Source organism: Ornithorhynchus anatinus, chromosome X5, assembly GCF_004115215.2.
Source record: "Ornithorhynchus anatinus isolate Pmale09 chromosome X5, mOrnAna1.pri.v4, whole genome shotgun sequence".
In the NCBI taxonomy this organism is placed as follows: Eukaryota; Metazoa; Chordata; class Mammalia; order Monotremata; family Ornithorhynchidae; genus Ornithorhynchus; species Ornithorhynchus anatinus.
The window spans coordinates 60,865,689-60,893,008 of NC_041753.1; the positions used below are offsets into that span (position 1 = coordinate 60,865,689).

Sequence of the window (27,320 nt, forward strand, 5' to 3'; positions counted from 1 at the left end):
GGACCTCCGGAATGCACTTCTGAAATACTTACGAGGAGTTTCTGCTTGGGTTGTTGCTCTTGGTGGTCCAAAGAGAAATATTGCTTAAATCCTAAAGAACAGAAAGTAGCCAATATTCATTCATTCATTCAGTTGCATTTATTGAGCACTTACTGTGTGCAGAGTACTGTACTAAGCACTTGGAAAGTACAATACAGCAATAAAGAGAGACCATCCCTGCCCACAATGGGTTTACAGTCTAGAGGGAGGGAGACATCAAAACAAGTAAACTGGCATCAATATAAATAGAATTATAGATATGTACATATATACATAAGTACTGTGGGGCAGGAGGGAGAGCAAAGGGAGTGAGTCAATGACGTGGAAGGGAGGGGGAGCTGAGGAAAAGGGAGCTTAGTCTGGGAAGGCCTCTTGGAGGAGGTGTGCCTTTGGTAGGGCTTTGAAGGGGGGAAGAGTGATTGTTTGGCAGATTTGAAGAGGGAGGGCATTCCAGGCCAGAGGTAGGATGTTGGCCAGGGGTCGGCGGCAAGACAGAACATAGAACTTCAAATGATGAGTCAAAATACGAGCTAACGAGAATGGGTTTTTTCGCTACCAGGCTCTGTCCCCAGAGACCTCGCAATTCAGCTATGAAAGAAACATTCCTACAACATAGTAAGGTTGAGAAGGGATGGAGGTGTCCCATAAGACTTTTCAAAATCAAGAGAGGAAGAATTGTCATCATAGTGGATGTGAGAGCATCCAACAGTGGAGTGGCAAGAATGAAGGTATTCGACCAAAAACAGATATAAAAAGAGTGACAGCATTAAGCAATAGATGAATGATGGATGAATGAACGAACATTTGAAAATAAATGCAAGGGGAAATTCAAAAAAGACTGCAGGGAAGTAGGAGGAAATGGAAGTAGAGTGTTTTAACTGATAAGAGCCTTGAAATTAGGAATGAAGAAGATGAATTTAAGGGCTAAGTTAAGAGGAACTCAGTGAAATGCTGTCAAGGTGAATTTGAAGTGGTCAAAAGGGATCATGAAATCGTCTCTTGAACCTACAAATTAAGTAAAATTTTTTTAGTTCTTACCTCTTGTGACTGCCTCAAATAGTCACTGAGTTGCACAGTGTGTCTTTCAATTTCTTGACTTTTAACTTTCTGGTGCATATATGCTTCAAGACCTTAAAAAAAGTGGTGTCTATTAAAATGCATGCTGGTGTAAGCTCCTTGTGGGCAGGAAACTTTCACATCATTGTTTTGTACTTCCCACGTGCTTAATTGTGTTGCACTCAAATACTATCATTACTTCTACATCAGGATGGCTCCAAATAAATTTTCATGCTGTTTCCAGTGGAGCACAATAAATCAGAAAGGCTATTTCTGCAAAAAATACTACCCAAAAATGGTAGAACTTCTGGCCAACGATACTGGAAGAAATCTAACCCCTCCCAGAAAGTGCCAGAATAGAATTAAACAGTAACCAATTTTGTATTTTACCTGACGGCATTTCTAACCTAATATTTAACCGACTAATCAACACGACATTCTGCTAGAGTAGGAGAGTCAAAACACTAAATTTCATAATTCACACATCAAAAGTCAAATTTTCATCCTTCTTCCCCTAAAATAGTAAAAGAGAGCTACTCTAAATTTTGTAAACACCACAAATCTCTAAAGCTACTACATCTTCTAATCCTCCTAGACTTGTCAGCTACCCTCAACATTATGGACCATCTCCTTCTCTGTGAAACATTATTTGATCTTGGCTTCACTGATACCGTCCTCTCCTGGTTTACTCCTACCTCTCTGAGAGTGCCTTCTCAGTCTCCTCCTCTGCCTCCCACTCTCCCTCAGGATTCAGTACTGGGTCCCCTTCTATTGTGCATCTATACTCATTCCAATGGAGAATTAATTTGCCACCATGGCTTCATCTACCATCCCTATGTGGTTGATCCCTCTACCTACCTCTCCAGCCCTGATCTCTCTCCTTCTCTGCAGTCTCACATTTCCTCTTGCCTTCAGGACATCGCTACCTGAATGTCCCACGGACACTTCAAACTAAACATTTTCAAAACAAAACTCCTTATCTTCCCACCTGAATCTTGTCCTTCCCCTGCCTATCCCATCACTGTAGACAATACCGCTACCCTCCCTATCTCACAAGCCCATAACCTTCGAGTCTTCTCTCTCATATAACCTGCATATTCCATCTGTCACCGGATTTTGTGGGTTCTATCTTCACGAGATGGCTAAAATCCACCCTTTCCTCTTGATCCAAACTGCTACTATGCTGATCCAAGCCTTATCCTATCCCACCTTAACTAATACATCAGCCTCCTCGCTGACCTCCCTATCTTCTGTCTCTCCCGACTCCAGTCCATAGTTCATTCTGCTGCCCAAGTCATTTTACTAGAAAAAGTTCACATCTCCCCACCCCTCAGGAACCTCCAGTGGTTGCCCATCCATCTTCGCATCAAACAGAAACTCCTTACCATTGTCTTTAAAGCACTCAGTAGCCTTGCCCCCTTCTATCTTACCTCACTGTTCTCCTACCACAACCCAGCCCACACACATTGCTCCTTTAGTGCCAGCTTGCTCACTGGCCCCGATCTCTGGCCTGTAACTCCTTCCCCTTCCATATATGCCAGACCACCACTTTGTCCACCTCCAAAGCCCTGCTAATAAGGACACCGAGACACATTCTCTTACTCCCCACCTTCCTGGACAAAGAACTTCATCACCCACCTTAACACTTGTATGTAATATACTGTTTTTTATTTTAATTTCTTGTTTTTGTGGCTTTTAGTTTCTTTCAAGCATTTGTGTCTACTCTCTAATTCCCCACTTGGCAATCTATGTCCTCTCAGCTCCCGCATTAAAGCGTAAGCTCCTCAAAAGTCAGGATCACATCTTTAACCTCTATTATATGTTCTCAAATTTCAAGTAGTTTTGTGCATACAGAACACAGTGAATAAATGCTACTGCTGTAGATGATCATTTTTAATAAAATACATTACAAGTAAATCATATTAATAGGATTTTCAACTCCTTCCTTAGCCCTCTACAATTTGGTTTCTGCCGCGCTCCACTCCTCTGAAATAATTCTCTCCAAAGTCACCAATAACCTCCTTTTTGCCCAATCTAACAGACTCTACTTTGTCCTAATTCTCCCAAGCCTTTCAGCCACCTTGAACACTGTGGACCATTCCTTTCTCCTGGAAATACTTGGATTTTCTGACCCAGTTCTCTCCTGATTCTCCGCATCATTCTGAAATCACATCTCTTCCAGAAAGCCATTCCCCCAATTATTTTCTAATCTCGCAACCTTATATGCCCTACTTTGGCACATTGCCACCTAAGTACTTGAGTATCCACAACCCCCTTATAAGACCTATGTACATATCTTATATACTTTTATTACTTTCTCCTAGCTAATTTTTTTTTTTGTCTGTCTCCCCTGCTAGAGCATAAGATCCTTGAGGGCAGAAATCATGTACACCAAGGCTGTAAGCGCCTTGTGGGCAGGGATCACATCTACCAACTCCACTGTACTGTAGTTTCTCAAATATTAGGTACAGTGCTCTGCACACAGTAAGCACACAATAAATACCTTGATTGATTGATTGATTGCTTGTACTCTCCCAAGCACACTGATGCTCTGTAAAGGCTACTGATTGATGGATTGATAAATCAAGCTTCCATTTTCCTGGAAAATTTGGTGACATCAAAGATCCCTAAGATCTAACAATAGGTTGGCATTTTCTGGTTAATAAATAGGACCCTCTCTAACTGCTAAGTAATTGTATCTTTTTTCTCTCTCCTTAATTTTTTCTCCCAAATTTCCAATTTCCTATCTACTGCCCTAAAATGGGCAAAAGGAATAAACACAAACCGATGAAGCAATGCATAATGGCAGCAAATCAATCAGTAAATTCCCATTTTGCAAATATAGCTAACTCAAGAGACTGTTCACTCTCAGCTTAAACAAATCCATCTTCTTAAATCTTTGATCAACCAGGGCATTTTTCTGTGTGGCTTTGTAAGAAAAAAAACAGCTACATTGAGTTTATAATTTTCTAGTGATAATTATGGCATCATTATGATAATTACTGTAAGTTATAAAGAGTACATTATCCACTACCAGTGATGCCCTAAAATCGATCAGATGTAGGGGATTACATACTTATCTGACTGAATTTGGATGCAGTAAGCCACTTCTTTGCATGCTCCATTTCTTCACCTGAGAGATGATTTTCCGCTGGTTCTGAATTCATGGGGGCGTTCTGGGTACATCCATCCACAGTAATCACCTGCAAAAACAGCATACTGTGGTACTCAGGGTCCTTCAATTAACCATTTATTTGATCACTTGAACTCTGCTAAAATCATGACCTATATATTTGAATTAGAGTTAGTTCTACGATGTGGAAGTTGTGTTCCTGAAGAACCTCACATTACAGAAAACTTGCTTTGTAATACCTTGTCTGATATCATGTACATGCCTACTGCTATTTCTTTGCATTCGTTACCAACAGTCTTGTACTGTGGAAGAAAATTCCCTGATTCTGCAATAGCCTTCTACACAAAACACATAATGAAAACACCCACTATGGCAGAATTGACCATATTCTGAACATAATCTCTAGCATGATGCAGTGGCTAGAGCATGGGCCTGGGACTCTTAAGGTCATGGGTTCTAATACTGGCTCTGCCACTTGTCTGCTGTGTGACCTTGGGCAAATCACTTCACTTCTCTGGACCTCAATTCCCTCATCTGTAAAATGGGGATTGAGACTGTGAGCCTTGTGTGGGACAGGGGTTGTGTCCAACCCGATTTACTTGTATCCACCCCAGCGCTTAGTACAGTGCTTGGCACAGAGTAAGCGCTTAACCAATACCATCATTATTATTATATTATTAAACACAGGGAATGGTTTGGAAATAGTGCTTTCTGTGTTGAGTTTCCCCCCACTCTGCCAGAATTGATTTTTCTCCAAGAAATCACTAAGCCTAGAGCAGAAAGGGCAGTAATGGGCATAAATGGCTGTTCGAAATAAACTAAAGGAAACTATTTAAACAGAAAGCAACTTCAAAAACATTGCCACTAACTTCACCATGAAACATACCTTCTTGAATTTTCTCAATGCAATTGTCATGGCAAGACTGTAACTGCACAGAGAAGAGAAGACTAAGGGGAGACTTTATCGGAATATAGCCGGGGTTTTATAAGGAAAATGCTCACCAGTTGTTCTCTAAGGGCACTGATGATGAAATAAGAGGAGAGAGGCTTAAGCTAAATCGAGAGAGATTTAAATTGGACATAAGAACCTCTTGTCTATCAGTGTCATAAAGAGATCCTATGGACCACTATTCCTGGAGAACTTTAAGAAATGATGAGCAGTAAACTATCCTAATGGTTTACTCATTCACAAGCCTGAAGGTAGAAGGGTAGATCAGAGGAGCTCTCAAGATCTTTCCAGCTTTATGATTCAAAGATGATGATGATGATGACAGCAATGCTCTACTAAGGTTTTCTCTCAAGGCACAAGTTCTACCAATATAGTATCCTTCCAGATCTATTATTCTCTGACTGTCCTGAAGGGCAGAGGACAGGGAAGGAAAAAGGGGAACAATGCCTCAATTCTTCAGCAAATTTGACTGCTGCAAAAAATGTACATTCTGCACATAATACTTGGCACAAGTTTCATAAATACATTCCACTGTTGCTCTAAACTGACCAAATAATAGCTAAATAGTGGAATCCAATATTACACTTAATTGATGTTTGCATATGAGCTGACCAGACAGGGAACTAGAGTCAAGCAAGGCTGGCAGAAAAAGCTACAAGGTCACATTAAAATACCACCTCAAGCAAAGCAGCGTAACTGTGGAAAACTGGAAAACAGTAGCTATAGTTAGTCCATTAACTCAAGGTTACACTGCTAAAGAGAGGTCACCATGCAGGGCAGGAGGTAGAAGGCAAGAGGCAGCTCAGAAAACCATCTTCCTCACTTGTCTCTCACCATCTCTTGCTTCCCATCACCTATACCTTCGCAGAACCCCTCTAACATCTGGTCATTCATTCTACATGCCTCTCACAGAGCATTCTGCACTGCTGGAAGATCAGGTCAGTTTCAACTGTCATGATAAAACAGACAGTGAGATTTAGCTCTCAAAATGAGCCACTGTTACAAAGGTCAAGAAATAACCGGCTGCCCAAAAATTGAGAAATGTGGGGGATTGGCTCATTCTTTCTTTTCCCTCCCTTCCTCTTCCCCTCACCCATTCCAGAACTTTCAGAGAACAACAGAGCTAGAAGGAACAGAAGGATGACTGACTAACCTCTCCCCCTGCCAAGAATCCCGGCTCTGCCACTTGTCAGCTGTGTGACTGTGGGCAAGTCACTTAACTTCTCTGTGCCTCAGTTCCCTCATCTGTAAAATGGGGATTTAGACTGTGAGCCCCATGTGGGACAACCTGATTCCCCTGTGTTTACCCCAGCGCTTAGAACAGTGCTCTGCACATAGTAAGCGCTTAACAAATACCAACATTTATTTATTTTATTTTTTCCCTACTTGGATGGTCAGCTCAGCCTTCACTGTGACTATGGCCAGTCATCCTCGAGAGTATATCTTTATGATTGAAAGGTTCTGTTCTGAAGTTAATACATTTTTTTACAATATTAACTTGGCGTTAATAAAAACACAGTAGTTCTTAAAAACAAGTTCATAACAAATGCCAATCAAATTCCACTCTATACTAGTTGTCTTTCCCGTGTTGTCCCTAGGCTTCAAAAATGCCAACCAATTCTAGTTGTTGTTGTATAATATAAACCACATCATATCTCACAAGCTGTAATTTAAATTTTAGTTTAAGGTTCAGAGTCAAATAAAGATAATCAGAATTGTGGAAATTCTAAGCTCAAAGCTGATAGAAGATCAAATAGACTCACTGTTCTCCAGAGGAAAAAAATGCAAGAGACAGAAAGAGAGAGATTATAGACACACTATTTTTACTGATGGGAGCAACCTTGTCTACACCTTTTCTTTCATCATGTTTAGGCTTAATTGAAAAAGCTAACCTCTCAAGTGAGTTTTCGGACATTAAAGTCACTTTTCTCCAACACGATAAAGGCTTTGGTATTTACTGTGGCACGGTTTTCGATGCCACAAGGGCTACTCATCATAATCATCATCACCATCCACAAGCATTTACTGAATCGTGCATGGGGCATAACACTCTATTTGGCCCTGATATATGTTGCTTTCTGTATCTCCTCTGAAGCTAAACACAAGTCTATATCTTGACCATTTCTGCCAGCCTGGTTCAGAGGAAGGCCCCCCATTTACTTAGTATTATAGGTCCGAGGTGTAGCTACTGTATATCTAGTCAGTAATACTAACGTTGTTAGGATTCGTGTGCCGGGGGCTGTGAGGACCATAGAAAAAATCTTAAAATAGCATTATTTCATGATCCCACTGCTCTCACCACCTATGGCACAAGACACTGGAAAATAAGAAAAGGCACAAGTAAGAGAGGTCCCCATTTGAAAGCAATAATGAAAAAAAAAAAAAGACAGGCAAAAATATGGCTTTCCATTCCCATTCATACATACTGGCACTTGAAGTGTTTGTCGTTTCTTCTTCTCCTTCTGTGACTTTTTGTCCCTATTTCGAAGTTTTGTTTTTGCCCATGCAGACTGGTACTTCTCTGAGGTTCTTGAAAACTCTGTGGAAGAAATGATTGAATAAAAATTGATGAAGAGCAAGACTGGTGATTCCCTGAGGTGGAGAACCAATTTTTAAAAAGAGAGAGAGAGAAAGAGAGAGAGAAGAAGGGAGAGGAAGGGAGGGAGAGAGGGGTAGAGAGGGACAGATAGACCAGGGGACAAGCTCATCACTGAAATAACTTACAAGAATTTACCAGAAGGCTTTTGGTGCCTTTTTATTTAGGTAATATAGCCTTAGGACTGTTTGACATGTTTTCTTGTCCCAACAGCTCTTAAACCTCTTCATAAAATCTAGAAATATTCCAGAAAAACTAAGTAGAAATTGAAACGTAGTCTTTCCTTGCCTTTACTTTTGCAGGTCTTTACCAATCCCTCCTCTTTCTGGGACCTAAGGCTGCCACCTCTGCAGACGGTCCAATCTCTACGGAGTGGGTTGATCCAGAAGGAGGAGCTTCGATGCAGCAACAGCCCTGATTCTGAGCTGTCACTACTCTGCCGTGATCTTTCTGAGTTGTAGGAAAACGATTTGGATTCCCAGATCTGGATGGGATAGGAACCGTTGTTCGTGCTGTTGTAATCACTGTGACAGGAAGTCGGCCCAATCACTTGCCATTTTTTCGGGTTGTTAAACACCCCCATTTCATCTCCTTCAGAAAAGGCCCAGTTCACGTAGCCACCTCCAATCTCCATACTGTTGGTCTTAGAAGGGAATGAAACTGTCCTTGCAACTGCAGGTGCTGAATTTAGAGTTGGTGAGAATACTTCCCCACTCTCCTGTTCAGAAGGCAAATGAATGACTGAGTTGTCATTCTCTTGTTCTCTGGCTGGCCTGGGCTCTAGAACTGAATCCTGCACAATCAGTTGAAAAGGAACATCCTGAGGGTTAACTTGCAGTTTGGCTGCCAGCAGGCCTACTTGGGATTTGTCAGCAGGGCTCGTAGGGGACACAGCAGAGCCAGTCTCTTCGGAGAACGCTCCTTTTCGATAAGGAGGAACCAGAAGAAACTGGCCAAACTTGGGAAGATCTGGGCAATCCTGGGACACTTCAGAAGGGATGACACCGCTTTCTGCTTCTAGCTGTTCCCAGCTGCCCATGGTATTTGCGTTCTCTTTCTGAGGGTCCATGATTCCACGAAGAGGACTCTTCTGGCTTTCCGAAGGACACTGGCTTCTAGCCATGCTCCGCAGCAAGGATGGGGGCATGCTGTAATATTGGTATTTTTTATCCCCAGAGCCTTCCAAGCTCCCTAGAGACTCTGAATAGATGATATTATTCCAACTGTGGGGAAGCTTCCTACAAGCACTGTGCTTTGCAGTGGCCAGCCGGGCCTCCTCCACTTGCAAGGTATCGACGGCGGAGATAACTTTTAAGGTATCAACAGTCAGGGCGGAGAGGTCTTGCAAATGCCCCAGGTGGCTGTCTAAAGAGACTAAAGAGTCCTTTATGTAGAACACTCTCTCATGCACTTCTTTCATCTGGAAGCACATCTCTGCAACCCTGTGGAGGGGAAACCAACATAGTAAACAGACCACTGACACGGATTGGGTGTGGATTGTTCTCCTCCTCAGAGCGCTACTATGCAGAGGGGAATATTAAAGAAAAGGAAAGTTACACTCAAATGTACAGCAACCAGTCGAAAGTAAAATGATTATGAATCTTTAAAAAATGATAAAAGGTGATACCACTAATTGTTTTCTCTTTTGATTCAACTTGAATTTCCTTTTCATCTTCATCAATTCCACATAGCTGTATCCATCTGTCAACTATCTTTTCTTGGCCTCAAGCTGGTCACTGTGGAACCTTTGGGAAGATTCTCTATCGACAACCCTGGGATCTTTTCCATTTCTCATATTTTGGAAAATGAGAGTAAAAGGTCATTTAGAATTTTCATTTCACTGGAGGACGCTTAAGTCTTATCTGCCTCCTTCCTACTATAGAACTCACTTCTATTCCAACTGTAGCTGAATATACACTTGCACCCCAATCTTCTGAACCTGTAAAGCTGGAAATTAGTGAGGTCTGTTTTCTTTCCAAAAACAAAAGATGTTCCCTTACTAGAAATACAGCTAATTAGTACCTTTACATTAGTTCGCCAACTCCTACAATTGTAAAATAGACAATATGAGCAAGAATAAATGGAAACTCGTTATTTCCCATTAGAAACAGACATGTCTACAGGACACAAATGAAACTGGCATCTTTTTTTATGGTATTTGCTATGCATTTACAATATGTCAAACACTGTTCTAAGCACTGGGGTAGGTATAAGTTAATCAGGTTGGACACCAGCCCTGTCCCACATGGGGCTCACAGTCTAAATAGGAGGGAAAACAGGTATTTAATCCCATTTTACAGTTGAGGAAACTGAGGCACAGAGAGGTTAAGTGACTTACCCAAGGTCACACAGCAAGCAATTGGTGGAGTTGGGATTAGAACCCAGGTCCTCTGACTCCCATACCCATGCTCTTTCCACTAGGCCCCACTGCTTCTCTATTCTCAAGGTAGTACGCTACAACGGGCAAATTGTTAGAGAGAGCACCTGGTTACCCTCAAATTGTTATCGAGGGGATCAGCAAACATTTGCTTTTAAAAGTTCTGGTTTTCTGGGAAATGTACTTAGGGAGACCAGTAAACAGAAAATGGGCTGGTTTTATCCAGTTCTTTTATTTCAGTCAATGTCCTTTTCAATCACGCCTTACTGATAGACTGAAAAAAAATATCATTCATCTCATTTTTAACTATATGACTGCTAGAAGAGGAACTCTGTACTTCTGGCTTGTTGTGAGGTTTGTTTATATGTTTTATGATACTTGTTAAACACTTACTATGAGTCAAACACTGTTCTAAGCGTTGGGGTAGGTATAAGTCAATTAAGTCAGACACAGCCCCTGTCCCAATGGGGCTCACAGCCATTTCACCATTCTATGGCTCTAGTTTTTCATTCCCAAATGGGAATGGTTTCTCTCAGACAGTGGTAGTGGAGTAAGATAGGTAAAATGAAGACTGCAAAGCAAGTTGCAACTGTACAGGGAAATACTAATAATACCTAAAACAATGATTATTCGTGGAAATAAGTCCTGGGTAAGCCACTATCCAGAACCTAAAAGAAATCATGGCAGGCCAAAGGTAGACTAAGCAGATGGCCTAAAGGGAAATGGAACATATTCTTCTTCTCCTTTCAATGAGAAGCAGCGTGGCTCACTGGAAAGAGCATGGGCTTTGGAGTCAGAGGTCATGGGTTCGATCCCCGGCTCTGCCACTTGCCAGCTGTGTGACTTTGGGCAAGTCACTTAACTTCTCGGTGCCTCAGTTCCCTCATCTGTAAAATGGGGATTAAGACTGTGAGCCCCACGTGGGACAACCTGATTCCCCTATGTCTACCCCAGCGCTTAGAACAGTGCTCAGCACATAGTAAGCGCTTAACAAATACCAACATTATTATTATTACTTCATTTTGATTTGTTTCCCTAGGTATCTATGATCGCAAGGGAACTCAGAAGTATATTTGCTATGGGCTCATGTTCTCTTAGATTTAAAATGTAAGCTCTTAGAAGATAGGGTCTACATCCATCACCTAGTACTTTGGGGAAGGGGGCTGAGGTTGTTCAAGAAATCTTAACCAGAAACAATCCCCACTGGAAGACAGAAGGAGGAGGTGGAGCTGGCTCTGGGTTTAGAAGGTAGAAATGGCATTTACCAAATCGAGCAGCACTAATGCAAATGCTACAAGTCCACCAAAACATAATGACTTATTGCTATTTTATTGAGGACTCTATTGGACTTGTTGCAAGGAAAACGTACTAGTCAACCAGGCCAGCTCCATATTTAAATGATCCTTCTGAAAAATGAAGACCAAAAACTGTAAGTTGGCTCAATCAGTTGCCCCATTTAAGACATTGTTGTTTTAAAAGGTGCTTCATGTGAATGATTCATTCTATAACCTTGGGAGACATCATTAGGTTTAAAATGTTGTCACTAATTAGACCTATGCATTGTATTCATTCCTGGTTCTCCTGTTATCTCTCTGGCCATTCTTTCTCAGTCTCCTTTGCGGGCTCCTCCTCTGTCTTCAACCCCCTAACTGGGGGTCCGTCAAGGTTCAGTTCTCGGTCCCCTTCTATTCTCCATCTATACTCATTCCCTTAGAGAACTCATAGGCTCGTGGGCTACCATCTCTATGCAGATGATACCCAAATCTACATCTCCTCCCCTGATCTCTCTCCCTCTCTCCAGGCTTACACCTCTTCCTGCCTTCGAGACATCTCTACTTGGTTGACCTCTCATCACCCTAAACTTAACATTTCCAAAACAGAGCTCCTTGTCCTCCCACCCAAACCCTGTCCTCTCCCAGACTTTCCCGTCACTGTAGACGGCACCAACATCGTTCCCGTCAAACAAGCCTATGACCTCAGCATTATCCTTGACTCCTCTCTCTCATTCAATACACATATTCAATCCGTCACCCGATCCTGTAGGTCCCACCTTCATAACATTGCTAAAATCTCCCCTTTCCTCTCCATCCAAACTACTACCACATTAATACAATCACTCATCCTATCCCGCGTAGATTACTGCATCAGCCTCCTTGCTGACCTCCCAACATCCTCCCTCTCCCCACTCCAGTCCATACTTCACTCTGCTGCCCGGATAATCTTTCTACAGAAATGTTCAGTATGCCACCCCCCTCCTCAACAAACTCATACGGTTGCCCATCCACCTCCACAGCAAAGACCCCTCACCATTGTCATTAAAAAACTCCATCACCTTGCCCCTTCCTACCTCACCTCGCTTCTCTCCTTCTACAACCCAGCCCACAAACTTCACTCCTCTGGTGCTAACCTTCTCACTGTCCCTTGATCTCGCCTGTCTCGCCAATGACCCCTGGACCACATCCTGCCTCTGACCTGGAATGCCCTCCCTCCTCAAATCTTCCGACATTTATTCTCCCCCTCTTCAAAGCCTTACTGAAGGCACATCTCCTCCAAGAGGCCTTCCCAGACTAAGCCCCATTTTTCCTCATCTTCTACTCCCTTCTGCATCACCCTGACTTGCTCCCTTTGCTCTTCCCCACCATCCAGCCCCACAGCACTTATGTATGGATCTGTAATTGTATTTATTGTATTGATATTTGTTTATTTGTATTGATGTCTGTCTCCTCCTCTCTAGACTGTGAGCTCGTTGTGGGCAGGAATTGTCATTGTTTAATGTTGTACTGTACTTTCCCAAGTGCTTAGTACAGTGCTCTGCACACAATAAGCGCTCAGTAAATATGACTGAATGAATGAATGAGCTATAGGAGAACAAGTGAAAGGTTTTAAACACATTTTTCATGGGACAGTAGTTTTGGAATTCAAGGGCTGTGGTGACAGATCTTTTTGTCATTTAATTATTTGGCAACCTATGCTGGTAGTGACTAGTAGTGGTTAGTATGGTAGTGGTTAGTGTGGAAAAAAAGATTATTCTACCTTTCAGTTGTCACCCGGATCCTTTCCTCATTGCTTGAATGAAGGCTTTCAGTCTTTTCATGGAAGTACTCCTCCACACAGCGCTCCTCAAAATCATGAAGCTTCTTTAGATCCTCCTCGCTCAGGTAGAGTTCTGAAGAAACAGATTAATATTCAGTGCCAAGCATATGTAAATCGATGAAACTGACAAAATATTTGTAAGCATGCGTGAGTTGTGGGTGTGATAAAGAAGGTTGCTGTTTTACACCTCTTTCCTGATGCAGAGAGGTGGCAGCTGGTAACACCCATCAGACTTGTGCTTTCCCATTTGTTCCTTAAATAGAAGTGAGAATGCCCAATATAATTCAATGGACCAGACACTTTCCCCTCAGTGCTTTCATATGTTTTGTGTTTTTACGATAAGCACCACATTAACCAGATTCAAAGCATACAAACCGAGCAGGCATGGCATGGGGGAGGGAGGGAGGGGGGGTGGGGGGAGAGATGAAGTGGGGAAGGAGCCCTAAAACTGAAGTCCAGAGGAGAGTCTCAGGAGAAGGAGGACCAAAGCCTGGGATCATCAGGGGTGGTAGGGGTAGAGTTGCTGATGGGGATATGGAGCATACCATGGAAACTCATATGTGCCAACTTTTCATTTTGAATGTGGGGATCAAGGAGAATAGAGTTTATATTTTGAGGGGAGGGGAACCAAGCAGGATGGGGCTTGGAGCAAGCAGCGGGATGACTTTGAAAAGTCAAGGGGTCAGAAAGCCTTGGTTTGGGGTCTTCTCAGTCCACCTGGGAACTCTTAGTTCTTTCCAATCTTGTCAGGCCCTGGCATGGGTGAAGCTGTGGAGACAAGAAAAAATGACACTGCCCCCACAGCTGGAAACCTGAGGGGGGATAACAGCCATCATCTCCCCATGGAGCCAACATCTAAGCCAAGGTGAAGAGGCAAGGGAAAGAAACTGGGAAAAACCGGGGAATGGCATAACAACTGAATCAGGTAATATTTTTTATTAAATTCTTTAATTTTAAGTAGGAGAAAGGGTACTAGCCCAAAGTTGCTTCTACCCGCAATAACTAATATTTGTCATTTCTCCAAACTAAAGTAATAAAAGAGAGAGCGATCACTTTGAGAGGGGTAAATACTGACTAAAAGCAGAAAATATTTTCACAGCCAATTCAGTGGCAAGCTAAGTCACCAAACACCTCCTTGACCTTAAGACATTCCAACTGAGTGTAGAGAATCTGAAGAAAACTGGGGACTGAGCTCTGGTGTCACCAAATACGCAGCATGAAGTGAATAATGGAGGTCTGGGTGGAAAGAATAGTGAGGGTCCACCAGATGGCACTGCTAAACCATATGTGAAACATTTGCGTCGGCTAGGTCGATAAAGGCAACCGCGCATGTTTGGACAGGTGGTTCAGGCACGGAAAGACGAAATATAAGTGAAAATACTGTCTGTACCCTTTTCACTAGTATGGAACACTGTGATGGGTCTCCGTCCTACACCTGACGGCCCGATTCCATTCAAACCACCGGGAAGCAGCGTGGTCTGGGAATCGGAGGATCTGGGTTCTAATCCCAGCTCTGCCATGTGTTTGCCATGTGATCTTGGTCAAGTCACTTGACTTCTCTGTGTCTCAGTTACCTCATCCGTTAAATGGGAATTAAATCCTACTCCCTTTTACTTAGACTGTGAGCCCCATGTGGGACAGGGACCGTGTCCAAACTATCTTGTATCTAGACCAGAACTCGATAGAGTGCCTGGAACATAGCAAGCACTTAAAAATACCGTAATTATTAATAACTGCCTGGCCTAGTTTAAAGGGCATAGGGCTGTGTGTCAGGACCCCCAAGTCCCAGCCCCAGCTCCACTGCTTGCCTGCTGTGTGATGTGGGGCAATTCATTTAAGCAGCCTGGCTCAGTGGAAAGAGCCTGGGCTTGGGAGTCAGAGGTCATGGGTTCTAATTCTGGCTCTGCCACTTGTCAGCTGTGTGACTCTGGGCAAATCACTTAACTTCTCTGTGCCTCAGTTACCTCATCTGTAAAATGGGGATGATGACTGTGAGCCCCATGTGGGACAACCTGATTACCTTGTATCTCCCCCAGTGCTTAGAACAGTGCTCTGCACATAGTAAGTGCTTAACAGTAAGCACCTGGTGAGTACTTAACAAATGCCATAATTACTATTATTAACCCCTTTAGATGGAAAAATAGTCAGTATTTACTTAATCCAACATCTCCTTCTTCTTGGTCCTGTTCATGTGGCCTTCGATGATGGCAGATGCGGCGCACAAGAAGGCCAATGTGACTCAGCAAGATGAAAGGTGGGGGGAGCCAAGGCTTTTCATGGTAAGTCATAATGTAGCGATAGCGATTGTACTTCCAGAGATTGTTCGAAATTGACTTCATATCAAAGTAAACATTACTGTAAAAGTTAACGAGAGGGAGTGTTACATGAGGGAATCAAAATAACCATCCACAACTGCTTATTTCCATTTATTGTCCTTCCTTATCAGCTTTACCCCAAGAGTACAAATTAATGAGAGAATACTCCCTGGCTTTAAATCTGCTATTTTAAGCTCACCGAGGTTCTTGTGTCTTAGCATTTTAAACCAGAATCCAAGCCAGGGAGAAACACTACAGCCAGAGGAAGAACACTGAAAACACCTCAGAACAGGAGAGAAAATTTACTCCAATTCTCATTGTTATTCTCAGATCCTCATTTTCCACTCCCACAGGGATCTTTCCTAAACACATGCAGTATTTTATGTCTTCAAATCCCTACTGAAGTCACTCTTAGAGAAGCAGCATGGTTTACTGGAAAAAGCACGGGCTTGGGAGTTGAGGACATGGGTTCTAATCCTGGCTCTGCCACTTGCCTGCTGTGTGACCTTGGGCAAGTCACTTAACTTATCTGTGCCTAAATTACCTCATCTGTAAAATGGGGATTAGGACTGTGAACCCCACATGGAACAACCTCATTACCTTGTATTTACCCCAGCGCTTAGAACAGTGCTTGGCACATAGTAAGCACTTAACAAATATCATCATTATCATTATAATAATAGTATACTATAATATTAATTTTATATTAACATTATATTATATAATATTATTGTATTGTAATATTGTGTTATTTTATTATGTTATTATTAACATTATTATTAACAGATGACATAACTGAGGCACAGAGAAGTTAAGTGACTTGCCCAAAGTCACACAACTGACATGTGGCAGAGCAGGGATTAGAACCCATGATCTCTGACTCCCAAGCCCGGGCTCTTTCCACTGAGCCACGCTGCTTCTCTCCTCCAAGAGGCTTTCCCTAGTCCTCACTTCCATTACTCACCCTCCCTTTTGTGCCCACCTATGCACTAGGATCGGTACTCATTAAGTGCTTTCATATTCACTCTGCCTCCACTCCCACAGCACTTAGGTCCATATGCTTATACTCCGCCACTTTCCTCAACTGTAATTTATTTAAATGTGCCTCCCCTACTAGACTATAAACTCCTTATGGGAAGGGGTCATTATTATTATTTCTATCAACTCTATTGTATTGTACTCTCCCAACTGCTAAGTATAACGCTCTGTGCACGGGAAGCACTCTCAATAAATACCAATGACTGATAGATTTGTTTATAAGATTCCCTTCTGCAACTGTCCTTAAGAAATGCACTGGGGCGCGAGAAGCAGCGTGGCCTGGCGGATACAGCACTGGCCTGGGAGTCAGAAGGACCTGGGTTTTAATCCAGGCTCCACCACTTGTCTGCTGTGTGACCTTGGGTAAATCACTTAACTTCTCTGGGCCTCAATTCCCTCATCTGTAAGATGGGGTTTAAAACTGTGAGTTCCATGTAGGACAAGGACTGTGTCCAACCTGATTAGCTTGTATCCACCCCCAGAACTTAGAAGAGTGCCTGGCACATAGTAAATACTTAAATACCATGAGAAAAAAAAATGCCTTCCTCTCAAATTGAGGCATCACTGGTTACTAGCAGTTACTAGTGTAAAGAGTCACACGTTTCAAAGTTTCATGTGTGATTTTATTGTTAAAGAATTTCTTTCACTGTGAAATAAATAACTCATATTAGTTGGTTCATTTAAGGCTATGGACAACTAATGAGGGTATTGGGTGTTATAATTGCATGTTTGAATCCACTGCTTTATTTATACCCCCAACCCCCCTGCAAAAAAAAAAAAGGTGTGAGGGACTGAAACTGCCAACTTCCAAGTCCATGCCTGAATGGGAATTGAATTAGGGAAGGAAAATTTGGGTACTCTGACTCCTCAGTAATGTTGTTTCCAGAGACCAGAGTTGATAGGTTCTGACGGGTAGCATGGTTCTTCCTCTGTTGACTGTTCACTGATTACCTACTGTACTTTTTCCACCTCTACCATTAGCAGAGGCCCTAGAATTCTCTTTTGGCATTTTCCTACAGAAAAAAAACCATCCTATTTAAATTTATTAATAGAGGGTGTTCCAAAAGCAGTGTACTGATTTTTGTTAATTAAAGACACTACCCTTCTTAGGGCCTATCTGTGGTTATTTTTCCCCAGTTAGCCTATCCCTGCTTTTTTCTCCCTTCAAGGTCCCAGCCTTTTTCTACACAATATTTTAAGGTTTCCTTTCCTGTCTGCTGCTTTCCTGCCTGTTCCCCATCCACTACCTCCCTTCTTAGTTCTCTCCCCAATGGCTTCATATCTATGTATGTTTGCCAAGGTGGCAAACATAATGCAAACAGCAATGTTTGCAATGCTCACCCAAACGTGAAACGGATACAGCCCAGACAGCAGTCATTGCCCAACCAAATGCTTCCACCACCACTTTGCTTTGGGTTTTGAAACCTTTTGCAATTGGTACCTACTTAAAGAATGCAATCAGCAGGTTCACCATGATGATGTACTGAACAAAAAGGTAGACAGCTTGGAGGAATGGAGTGAGAAAAGAACCGGGAGGACAATTTTCTCTATTTGAACAAGCTATAAAAAGAGAGGAAAAAGAAAAGGCATAGTTTTAAATCACTGAATCACATAACATACTGTCTGAAGGTTCATTCATTCATTCAATCGTATTTATTCAGTGCTTACTGTGTGCAAAGCACTGTACTAAGCACTTGGACTGTACAATTTGGCAACAGATAGAGACAATCCCCGCCCAACAATGGGCTCACAGTCTAAACGAGGGAGACAGACAACAAAACAAGTAGTCCGGCATCAGTATCATCAAGATAAATAGAATCATAGATATATATACACATCATTAACAAAATAAATAAAGTAATAAAGAATACATATAAATATACACAAGTGCTGTGGGGAGGGGAAGGGGGTAGAGCAGAGGGAGGGAGTAGGGGGAATGGGGAGGGGAGGGTGGCAGAGGGAAAGGGAGGGCTCAGTCTGGGAAGACCTCCTGGAGCTCTCAGTAGGGCTTTGAAGAAGGGAAGAGAGTTAGTTTGGTGGATGTGAGGAGGGAGAGCATTCCAGGTCAGTGGTAGGACGTGGGCCAGGGGTCGATGGCGGGACAGGCGAGAGTGAGGCACCGTGAGAAGGTTAGCAGCAGAGGAGAGGAGTGTACGGGGTGGGCTGTAGAAGGAGAGGAGGGAGGTGAGGTAGGAGGGGGCAAGGTGATGGAGAGCTTTGAAGCCAAGAGTGAGGAGTTTTTGTTTCATGAGAAGGTTGATAGGCAATCCCTGGAGGTTTTTGAGGAGGGGAGTGACATGCCCAGAGTGTTTCTGTAGAAAGATAATCCGGCCAGCGGAATGAAGTATAGACTGGAGCGGGGAGAGACAGGAGGATGGGAGATCAGAGAGGAGGCTGATGCAATAATCCAGTAGGGATATTATGAGAGCTTATACCAGCAAGATAACAGTTTGGATGGAGAGGAAAGGGCGGATCTTGGTGATGTTGTGGAGGTTGCCATGAACATATCTGATATCTCCAAGATGTACTGTGTAACACCATAATGGCACTCTTACTTTGAGCAAATGCATCTCTAGAATTCCTGGATAAAAGCAAACACCTACCATCTATCTCTCCAGCATAGACCTCTCCAAACATCATCCAATATGGCTCAAACACAATATCACGAGCTAGACTCCAAGATGGATGTTCCTTTGGAGATAGGATCGCCTTTCGTGCCACCCCAAAGCTCAACAGCACTATGGCCATCATGATCACAATGTAGAACATGTTTGCTGTCTGCACAATAAACACAACCAACCGTTACCATGACTCTGCTGTTAGTTGTAAGATGGAACATAAATCAAAATTGTTGATATAGGCAGGTAGTTGGCATTATTTCATACATCTGTCAGTGCCTAAAAACATTAGTGGTAATTGTATTTATTAAATTCTTACTGGGGGCAAAACACTGTACTAAGCCCTGGGAGAAAATGCCCAGGTAGGAATTTTGGCATGGTCCTTGTCCTTCAGAGGCACTTATCATCTAGGAACACTGCATCCATTAACCCTATCTGCTGTCACCCATTGTGTCTTGCAAGGCACAAGGAAATGGAGTGACCGTTGCTGCAAAAACAACTCCACTACATGTCCTGCTGGTGGTAGGACTTTCCCCTCTTAATCATTCATGTCTGAGCAATGCTCCCCTGAGTAGCAAGGAGCACACAACGATAAAAGTTTTATCTTTACCAGGCCTTTAGTGTTTTCAGATGAAGGGTGTCTTTCCCCAATGTCAAAGGTAGCAGAGAAGTGAAGGAGAATCCATTATATAAACGGTTGGTAGAGTACAGTACAATAGAGTTGGTGGACACAGGAGTCTGCCCACAAGGAGTTACAGTTTAGCGATCTCAATAAATCAACCTCAAAAGTGCAGCCATATTTTGATCATTCAGTTTATGGATTATTTAGACATTTGGCTTCCTTTCCTCTAGATTGTAAGCTACTCGTGGGCTGGGAACATGCCTACCAACTCGGCTGTCGGAGAGGGTTATAGAGAGATGGTATAACTCACTGTACTTTAATCTGTCTCCTAGCTGACCCCTCGCCCATATCCTGTCACTGGCCTGAAATCCCCTCCCCGTCCTATAGCACCAGTGTATATATAATTATAATTACATTTATTTATATTAATGCTTGTTTTACTTGTTCTGATGTGTATATATCTTTCTAGCTCTATTTATATTGGTGTTACTGATGCCTGTTTACTTGTTTTGATGTCTGTCTCCCCGCTTCTAGACTGTGAAACCTTTGTGGGCAGGGACTGTCTCTCTTTGTTGCTGAACTGTACTTTCATTCATTCATTCATTCAATAGTATTTATTGAGCGCTTACTATGTGCAGAGCACTGTACTAAGTGCTTGGAATGTACAAATCGGTAACAGATAGAGACAGTCCCTGCCCTTTGACAGGCTTACAGTCTAATCGGGGGAGACGGACAGACAAGAACAATAGCAATAAATAGAATCAAGTGGATAAACATCTCATTAAAACAATAGCAAATAAATAGAATTTCCATGGGCTTAGTACAGTGCTCTGCACACAGTAAGTGCTCAATAAATATGATTGAATGAATGAATTCCCTTCCTTTGAATATCCAACAGACCACAACTCCCCCAACCTTTGAAACCCAGCTAAAAATAACCTCTCCTCCTCGGGGCCTTCCCTGAATAATCCCTCATCTCCCCACCCCGTGGTACTCTATGCACTTGGGTGGTACCCCTTAAGCACTCTGATACTCACCCCACCCCCCAACCCACAGGACATATGTACATACTCTTAGTGGTGGGGCAGAGTTGTGATTTGCTTAACAATCGTGTTGTTGACTTTCCAAGGTTGTCTGGGCACTCGGTCAATTCCATCAACCTCGAGAAGGGGTTGAATTGTTCTCCAACCTGGCGCCAGCTCTCTCTCCCTCTCCCTTCCCCTCCCCCAGTCATATGATGCAATCCCTAGGGCTCCCAACCCCTGGAAAATTTACAATCTCGCTGGTTCCAGGAGCAAGGTGAGTCAGTTATCATCTGGACTGAAATTTCCAAGTATTTGGGAATAGGATTTGTAGCTTAAATCAACTCTGGCTTCTACAAATTATCATGAGGAAACTGAGGCCCAAAGAAGTTAAGTGAACTTACTCTTTGCTTGTCTCTCACTACACCCCAGCTAGCAATCCTATCCCGCCTGGATTACTGCATCAGCCTCCTTGCTGACCTCCCAGCCTCATCTCTCCCCACTCCAGTCCATACTTCATTCTGCTGCCCGGATCATTTTTCTACAAAAATATTCAGGACATGTCACCTCACTCCTCAAAAAACTCCAGTAGTTGCCCATCCACCTCTGCATCAAACATAAACTTCTCACCGTTAGCTTTAAAGCACATCATCAGCTTGCCCCTTCCTACCTCACTTTGCTTCTCTCCTTCCACAACCCAGTCTGCACACTTCACTCTAGTGCTAACCTTCTCACTGTGCCTCCATCTCGTCCCCTAACCCACCTCCTGCCTCTGGCCTGGAACGTCCTCCCTCAAATCCAACAGACAATTACTCTCCCCACCTTCAAAGCCTTATTGAAGGTACATCTCCTCCAAGAGGCTTTCCCTGACTAAGCCCTACTTTTCCTCCTCTCCCCATCCTTTCTGTGTCGCCCTCACTTGCTCCCTTTACTCTCCCCCACCCCCAGCCCCACCATACTTGCATCCATATCTGTGATTTTATTTATTTGTATTGATGCCTGGCTCTCCCCCTAGCCCCACCCAAGACTGTAAGCTTGTGGGCAGGGAATATCGCTGTTTACTGTTTGTTGCATTGTACTTTCCCAAGTGCTTAGTACAGTGCTCTGCACACAGTAAGTGCTCAATAAATATGACTGAATGAATCCCACTCCCATCACCCCATCCACCGTGCTTCCCCAAGCATTTAGTACAGTGCTCTGCATTCCCTGTCCCTTGATTTATCAATTGATCTGAGTGGCCCTAAAACTTTCAGCAGGCAGCTGGAGAGAATTGAAGGAGGGGTGGATGAAGGAAGCACCCAAAAAAGCAACTCTGGTGATTCTATAAAACATTGAATAGCATCATCTCAAAGGATTAAGCTTTATTAACATATCATAGAACAAATCAATCAGTCAATGGTATTTATTGAACGATTACTACGTGCAGAGCACTGAACAGAACACAACAGAATTAGCAGACACATTACCTGCCCATAACAAGTTTACATCTTAGAGGGAATATGCCAAACCCTGGTGAAACCGACAAATCCATCAATCATATTTATTGAGTGCTTACTGCGTGAAGGGGACTGTACTAAGCACTTGGGAGAGTACAAAACAACAGTATAGCAAACACATTCCCTGTAAATATATTACGGGATATGCTATGTCCTTGGATTAACATGGTAGCATTTGGATTGAGAGGAAAGGATGGATTTTAGCGATGTGAAGGATGAACTGACAAGAATTAGTGATATATTGAATACATGGGTTGAATGCGAGAGAGGAGTCAAGGATTCCACCAAGATTGCAGGCTTTTGTGTTGCCCTCGTACTTGGCTTTGCGCCCTTTATTCACTCCACCCTCAATCCCACAGCACTGCTGTACATATCCATAATTTATGTATTTATATTAATGTCTGTCTCCCCCTCTAGACTGTAAAGTCATTGTGGGCAGGGAACACATCTACCAACTATTATAGTGTACTGTCCCAAGCGCTTAGTATGATGATCTGCACAGAATAAGCACTCAATAAATACCACTGATTGACTGACCATGGCTCAGCCAGTCTCCTCCCAGTCTCCTGTCTCCCCAGAGTACACCCACTTACCCCCAATTTTCCTGGAGCTGGAAGCCTGGGTCCTGAGCAAGTGTGACTCTGCTCAGACACTCTCCCGGCTGCCTGTGCCTAATAAAAAGATTCCAAACCTTGGCAGGGGATGGAGAATATCTTCTCCTTTCCCTTCCACTTCTTGCAGTTTATCATTGGACTTATAAAGTCTTTAAAACTCTGCCAGACTTGTAATGGGAGAAAACACCCCCAACTCCAGCATTCACTTCCAGATGGCATCCCTCCCCTACTCCTCCCCGCCATGCCCCCCCAACCCCCACTGCCCACTCTTTGGCAGATTCTGCCTTTTTCAGAGTTTTTGCTCTGGCTAAAGAAACAGCACAGGACTGGTTTACATGAGACCTGAGAAACAGCGTGCTTGCTGTTATGAGTGGCCAAATACTGTGGGTGCTGAATGTCCATTGCACCTCCTCAACCCCCTCCCTGTCACATTGAAATCCACTGTATCACACTCAAAGCTCAAAACCCATGGCCAGCTCAGATTTCAACTAACCCTGGATGAGCTACCACCCCCCTGTACAAAAATCAAATACACTGTCCTCACAATCGGTTTCTCAATGGACACTGACTAAACTAGCATTAGCACTAATACAATTTACTCCCTTCCATTATCAGCACTTATGTTTAGCCGATTGTACACTGAATTATTCACTTTGATTACTCTGTCTACACTTTTTGGTCTATCTTCCTTGAAAGAATGTAAGCTCCTTGTGGGCAGGGAACATGTTGTTTTGGGTTTCCCAAGTACTTATACTGGGCGATGCTATTATTGCCCTGGGCGATGCTATTACTACTATTACTAAACATTAATTTTCAATGATGATGACATGCTAATGAAACAGTCCTGTACGGAACAAGGACTGTGTCTGATCTGATTATCTCATATCTATCCCAGTGCTTAACACACAGTAAACACTAAGTAAATCCAATAATAACAATGCCTAAATATCTGAACATTAAATTTGAACAGCTATAATTTCAATTGTGAAAAATGCTAATCCCAGCACCAAGTACTCACCATTTTCCCAATCATTGTCAGGTAGGGGCCTGCATGTTGATTCACAGCCAAGAAGTCCAGAAGTCGTGAATACCAGAATATTATATCAATGCAGTAAATTAACCTCCCAGCTGTTTGAACAGGAGGGTCAGACCAGCGGAGGCTAAAGCCAATCGTGAATAGGATGATAGCTATGGTATCCGTCAAATTCCAGTATTCATGAATCCACACTTTCACTTTTTGGCTAAACTTTCCCGGTTCTGAAATAAATATCTGGAGAGAGAGAGATTTTAAGGGGTGGGGGTGGGAAGGGGAAGATCAGCAGCTGAGGTTGGAATGACTACCAGAATTAACATAGTTCTTGGCTCTCTATTAAAATAGTAAGACATGGCATCTTCCTCAAACTAGATCTTATGAATCTTAATTCTTCCCCAGTTGCCCACTTCGTTAATAAGAAACAGAGGCACAATAAGCACTAGGTGAGTGTTTTTGCTAACCATGATAGGTTCGGCGATTAAGTTAGCCTGAGGACACGTGGCTCAGTGCAAAGAGCATGAGCTTAGGAGTCAGAGGTCACGGGTTCTAATCCCGGCTCCGCCACTTGTCAGCTGGGTGACTTTGAGCAAGTTACTTAATTTCTTTGTGCCTCAGTTACCTCATCTGTAAAATGGGAATTAAAACTGTGAGCCCCACGTGGGACAACCTGATCACCCTGTATCCTCCCCAGCGCTTAGAACAGTGCTTTGCACATAGTAAGCGCTTAACAAATGCCATTATTATTATTATTAAATTTAGAACCTCAGTCAGTATTCCTATTAGTTCCCAAACCAGACAGGATAAGGAGCTACAAGGGATAAGTTTTTGTTCTAAATATATGCATTTTTATGATATTTGTTAAGTGCTTATTATGTACCAGGCATTGTATTAACTAACACTGGGGGAGATACAAGCTGATCAGACTGGACGTAGTTCCTCTCCCACATGGGGCTCACAATCTTAATCCCCATTTTACAGATGAGGTAATTGAGGCCCCGGGAAGTTAAGTGACTTGCCCAGGGTCACAGAGCAGACAAGTGGCAGAGCCAGGATTAGAAGCCAGGTCCTTCCGACTCTTGGGCCTGTACTCTATCCACTAAGCCACGCTGCTTCTCTTGGTTTAACATCAAGGTCCCAGAATTCTGGCTTAAAAGAATTTCGCCAATCTGGGATATTAGGTATCAGATGATGTCACCAATCTTGGTTGTCTAGTGACAGGAGCATGGCCTAGTAGATAAAGCACAGGCCTGGGAGTCAGAAAGACTGGGGTTCTAATTCTGGCTCAACCTCATGTCTGCTGTGACCTTGGGCAAGTCACTTCACTTCTCTGTGCCTCACTTAACTCATCTGTAAAATAGCGATTAAAACTGAGCCCCATGTGGGACAGGGACTGTGACCTGATTACCTTGTATCTACCCTAGTGCTTACAGCAGTGTTCGGCACATAATAAGAGCCTAACAAAACCACTGTTATTGTTTTTATCACCAGATTGCAAACATCCCATTATATTGAGATCTCTCTGCTTCTCTTTCCTGATGACTCTAGGCTACCAAGGAATAAAGAACTACCAGTATATAACTGCTTGGGGCAGAGGGAGGGTAGAAGCCGGCTGCATCTTCCTCATCGTTGGGCTCCAGGGCTCATGGAGGTCTTCCTGACAGTCAGGGGTGCCATCTCTCTCCCTGCTCACCACTGCTGGAGAGTAGCCCCATCCCCAGAGGAACAGAACACAGGCTGAAGCTGAGAGGGTTGACTAAGGATCAAGGAAGGCCCTGCTGGGGCCTTGAGGAACCTGAGGGCTACTCCCTCCTCGCAACAGTGTACTTCTACTTCTCTTGCTGTTTTTATTGGCTCTGTCGATATCCTCCTGTTATTCTTTCCCTGCATATCTTTCCTCTTTCCCATCCCCACCATATCTAAACTAATGTCTTTCCTTATATTTCTCTCCAGTGCTTAGAACAGGGCTCCCCTCATTTTAAAGTGTTGAATAAAAAAGTCATTCCTACTATTCCTAAGAGACTATTGGCTTTTAGTAAATAATACTATCAAATGAGGCCGGTGGTAGTCAATATAGCCATAACTCTCTGAGATTTTACATCCAGGAAATGTAACGCCAACTTCCATAATGATAGAGGTTGTTTTGTACGAGCCTAAAAAAACTGAGTGAAATTATCTTGCAGAAGTGAAGAATACTAATTCTGAAAAAAAAAGACAAGCTGAAAATGAAAACTGTAGGGAATAAAACAGTTACTGGGTTTTTTTGTTGTTTTTTGGGGGTTTTTTCTTGAGTGGTTGAAGTGGCCCCAGAGGAATTTTTCAGCTTTACTTGACTAAGGTGTATAGTGAAACCTTTTAAAAGCTATAAATGAACACATTAAACATTACTCAAATGAGGCCATTCCTGTCAGATGAAATTGATATGAAGTAAATGGAAGAGAAGTTTGGTATTGCTAGATACCATCTAAAGTAACACTTCTTAGCAGTCATATATAGGAGTCTAATAGTAGTTAATCACTGGCACGTGAAAGAAGCAATCTTTTTCCAAAGACTATGACTGACGAGTTATATTGAGGACTCCAAAGAAGACAAATGGTTCCAAAGCCCTTATGGGCAACAACAGCAGAAATATCCTTCAATAATCTCCCAAGCACATAGTGAATTCACCGAGCAGTCAGCCCGACTGCTTTCAATACCATTCCAAGATTTTATTTTCTATTTAGGGCTTCTGCCTTTCTTTAATAAAAATAGCCTTCACCTTCTCTTCCAAAGTAAATTGAGCAGGAGTAAAAAGGAGGAACTCACCTCCCTGACTTTCTCAATGGCAGTGGTAAAAATGTAGATGATCACGAGCCATTCTTGTACTGTCGGCAAGGGCTGCATCTCCACCAAGACAGTGAAAGTGAACAGCATGAGAAATGCCAAGTATGCCATCTGTGGAGGATACATACATACACCTTACATGAATATGAGCAGATACATCTACTTCCCCTATAACACAGGGGCTGTGTTATTGCAAAACTCCACATTAAGAGAAACAGTGCGGCCTAGTAGAAAGAGAACAGGCCTGGGAGTCAGAGGACCTGCATTCTAATTCCAACTCTGTCACTTGCCTGTTGTGGGACCTCACCTTCTCTGAGCCTCAGTTTCCTCATCTGTAAAATAAAAATTCAATACCTGTTCTCGCTCTTACTGCAAGACTGCGAGCCACATTTGGGATACAGACTGTGTCCAACCTGATTATCTTGTATCTACCTCAGCACTTAGTATAGCGCTTGGCACATAGTAAGCACTTAACAAATACCACAGATATTCTTAAGAA

General features: G+C 42.9%; 1 protein-coding gene across 7 annotated transcripts in view; it reads right to left on the bottom strand.

The window, feature by feature from the left end:
- The window catches only part of TRPM6 (transient receptor potential cation channel subfamily M member 6), a 143,246-nt gene that overhangs the window by 34,122 nt on the left and 81,804 nt on the right, over positions 1 to 27,320 (bottom strand). For all 7 annotated transcript variants that reach the window (XM_029055529.2, XM_029055527.2, XM_029055530.2 and 4 more), the window contains 11 exons: positions 26,804 to 26,932; positions 23,987 to 24,238; positions 19,200 to 19,374; positions 18,042 to 18,156; positions 15,399 to 15,598; positions 13,184 to 13,316; positions 8,062 to 9,215; positions 7,604 to 7,716; positions 4,172 to 4,298; positions 1,078 to 1,169; positions 33 to 91 (listed from right to left, as the gene is read on the bottom strand). In XM_029055529.2, the coding sequence (XP_028911362.1) occupies positions 33 to 91; positions 1,078 to 1,169; positions 4,172 to 4,298; positions 7,604 to 7,716; positions 8,062 to 9,215; positions 13,184 to 13,316; positions 15,399 to 15,598; positions 18,042 to 18,156; positions 19,200 to 19,374; positions 23,987 to 24,238; positions 26,804 to 26,932 (2,549 nt within the window). The remainder of the gene's footprint in view (positions 1 to 32; positions 92 to 1,077; positions 1,170 to 4,171; positions 4,299 to 7,603; positions 7,717 to 8,061; positions 9,216 to 13,183; positions 13,317 to 15,398; positions 15,599 to 18,041; positions 18,157 to 19,199; positions 19,375 to 23,986; positions 24,239 to 26,803; positions 26,933 to 27,320) is intronic.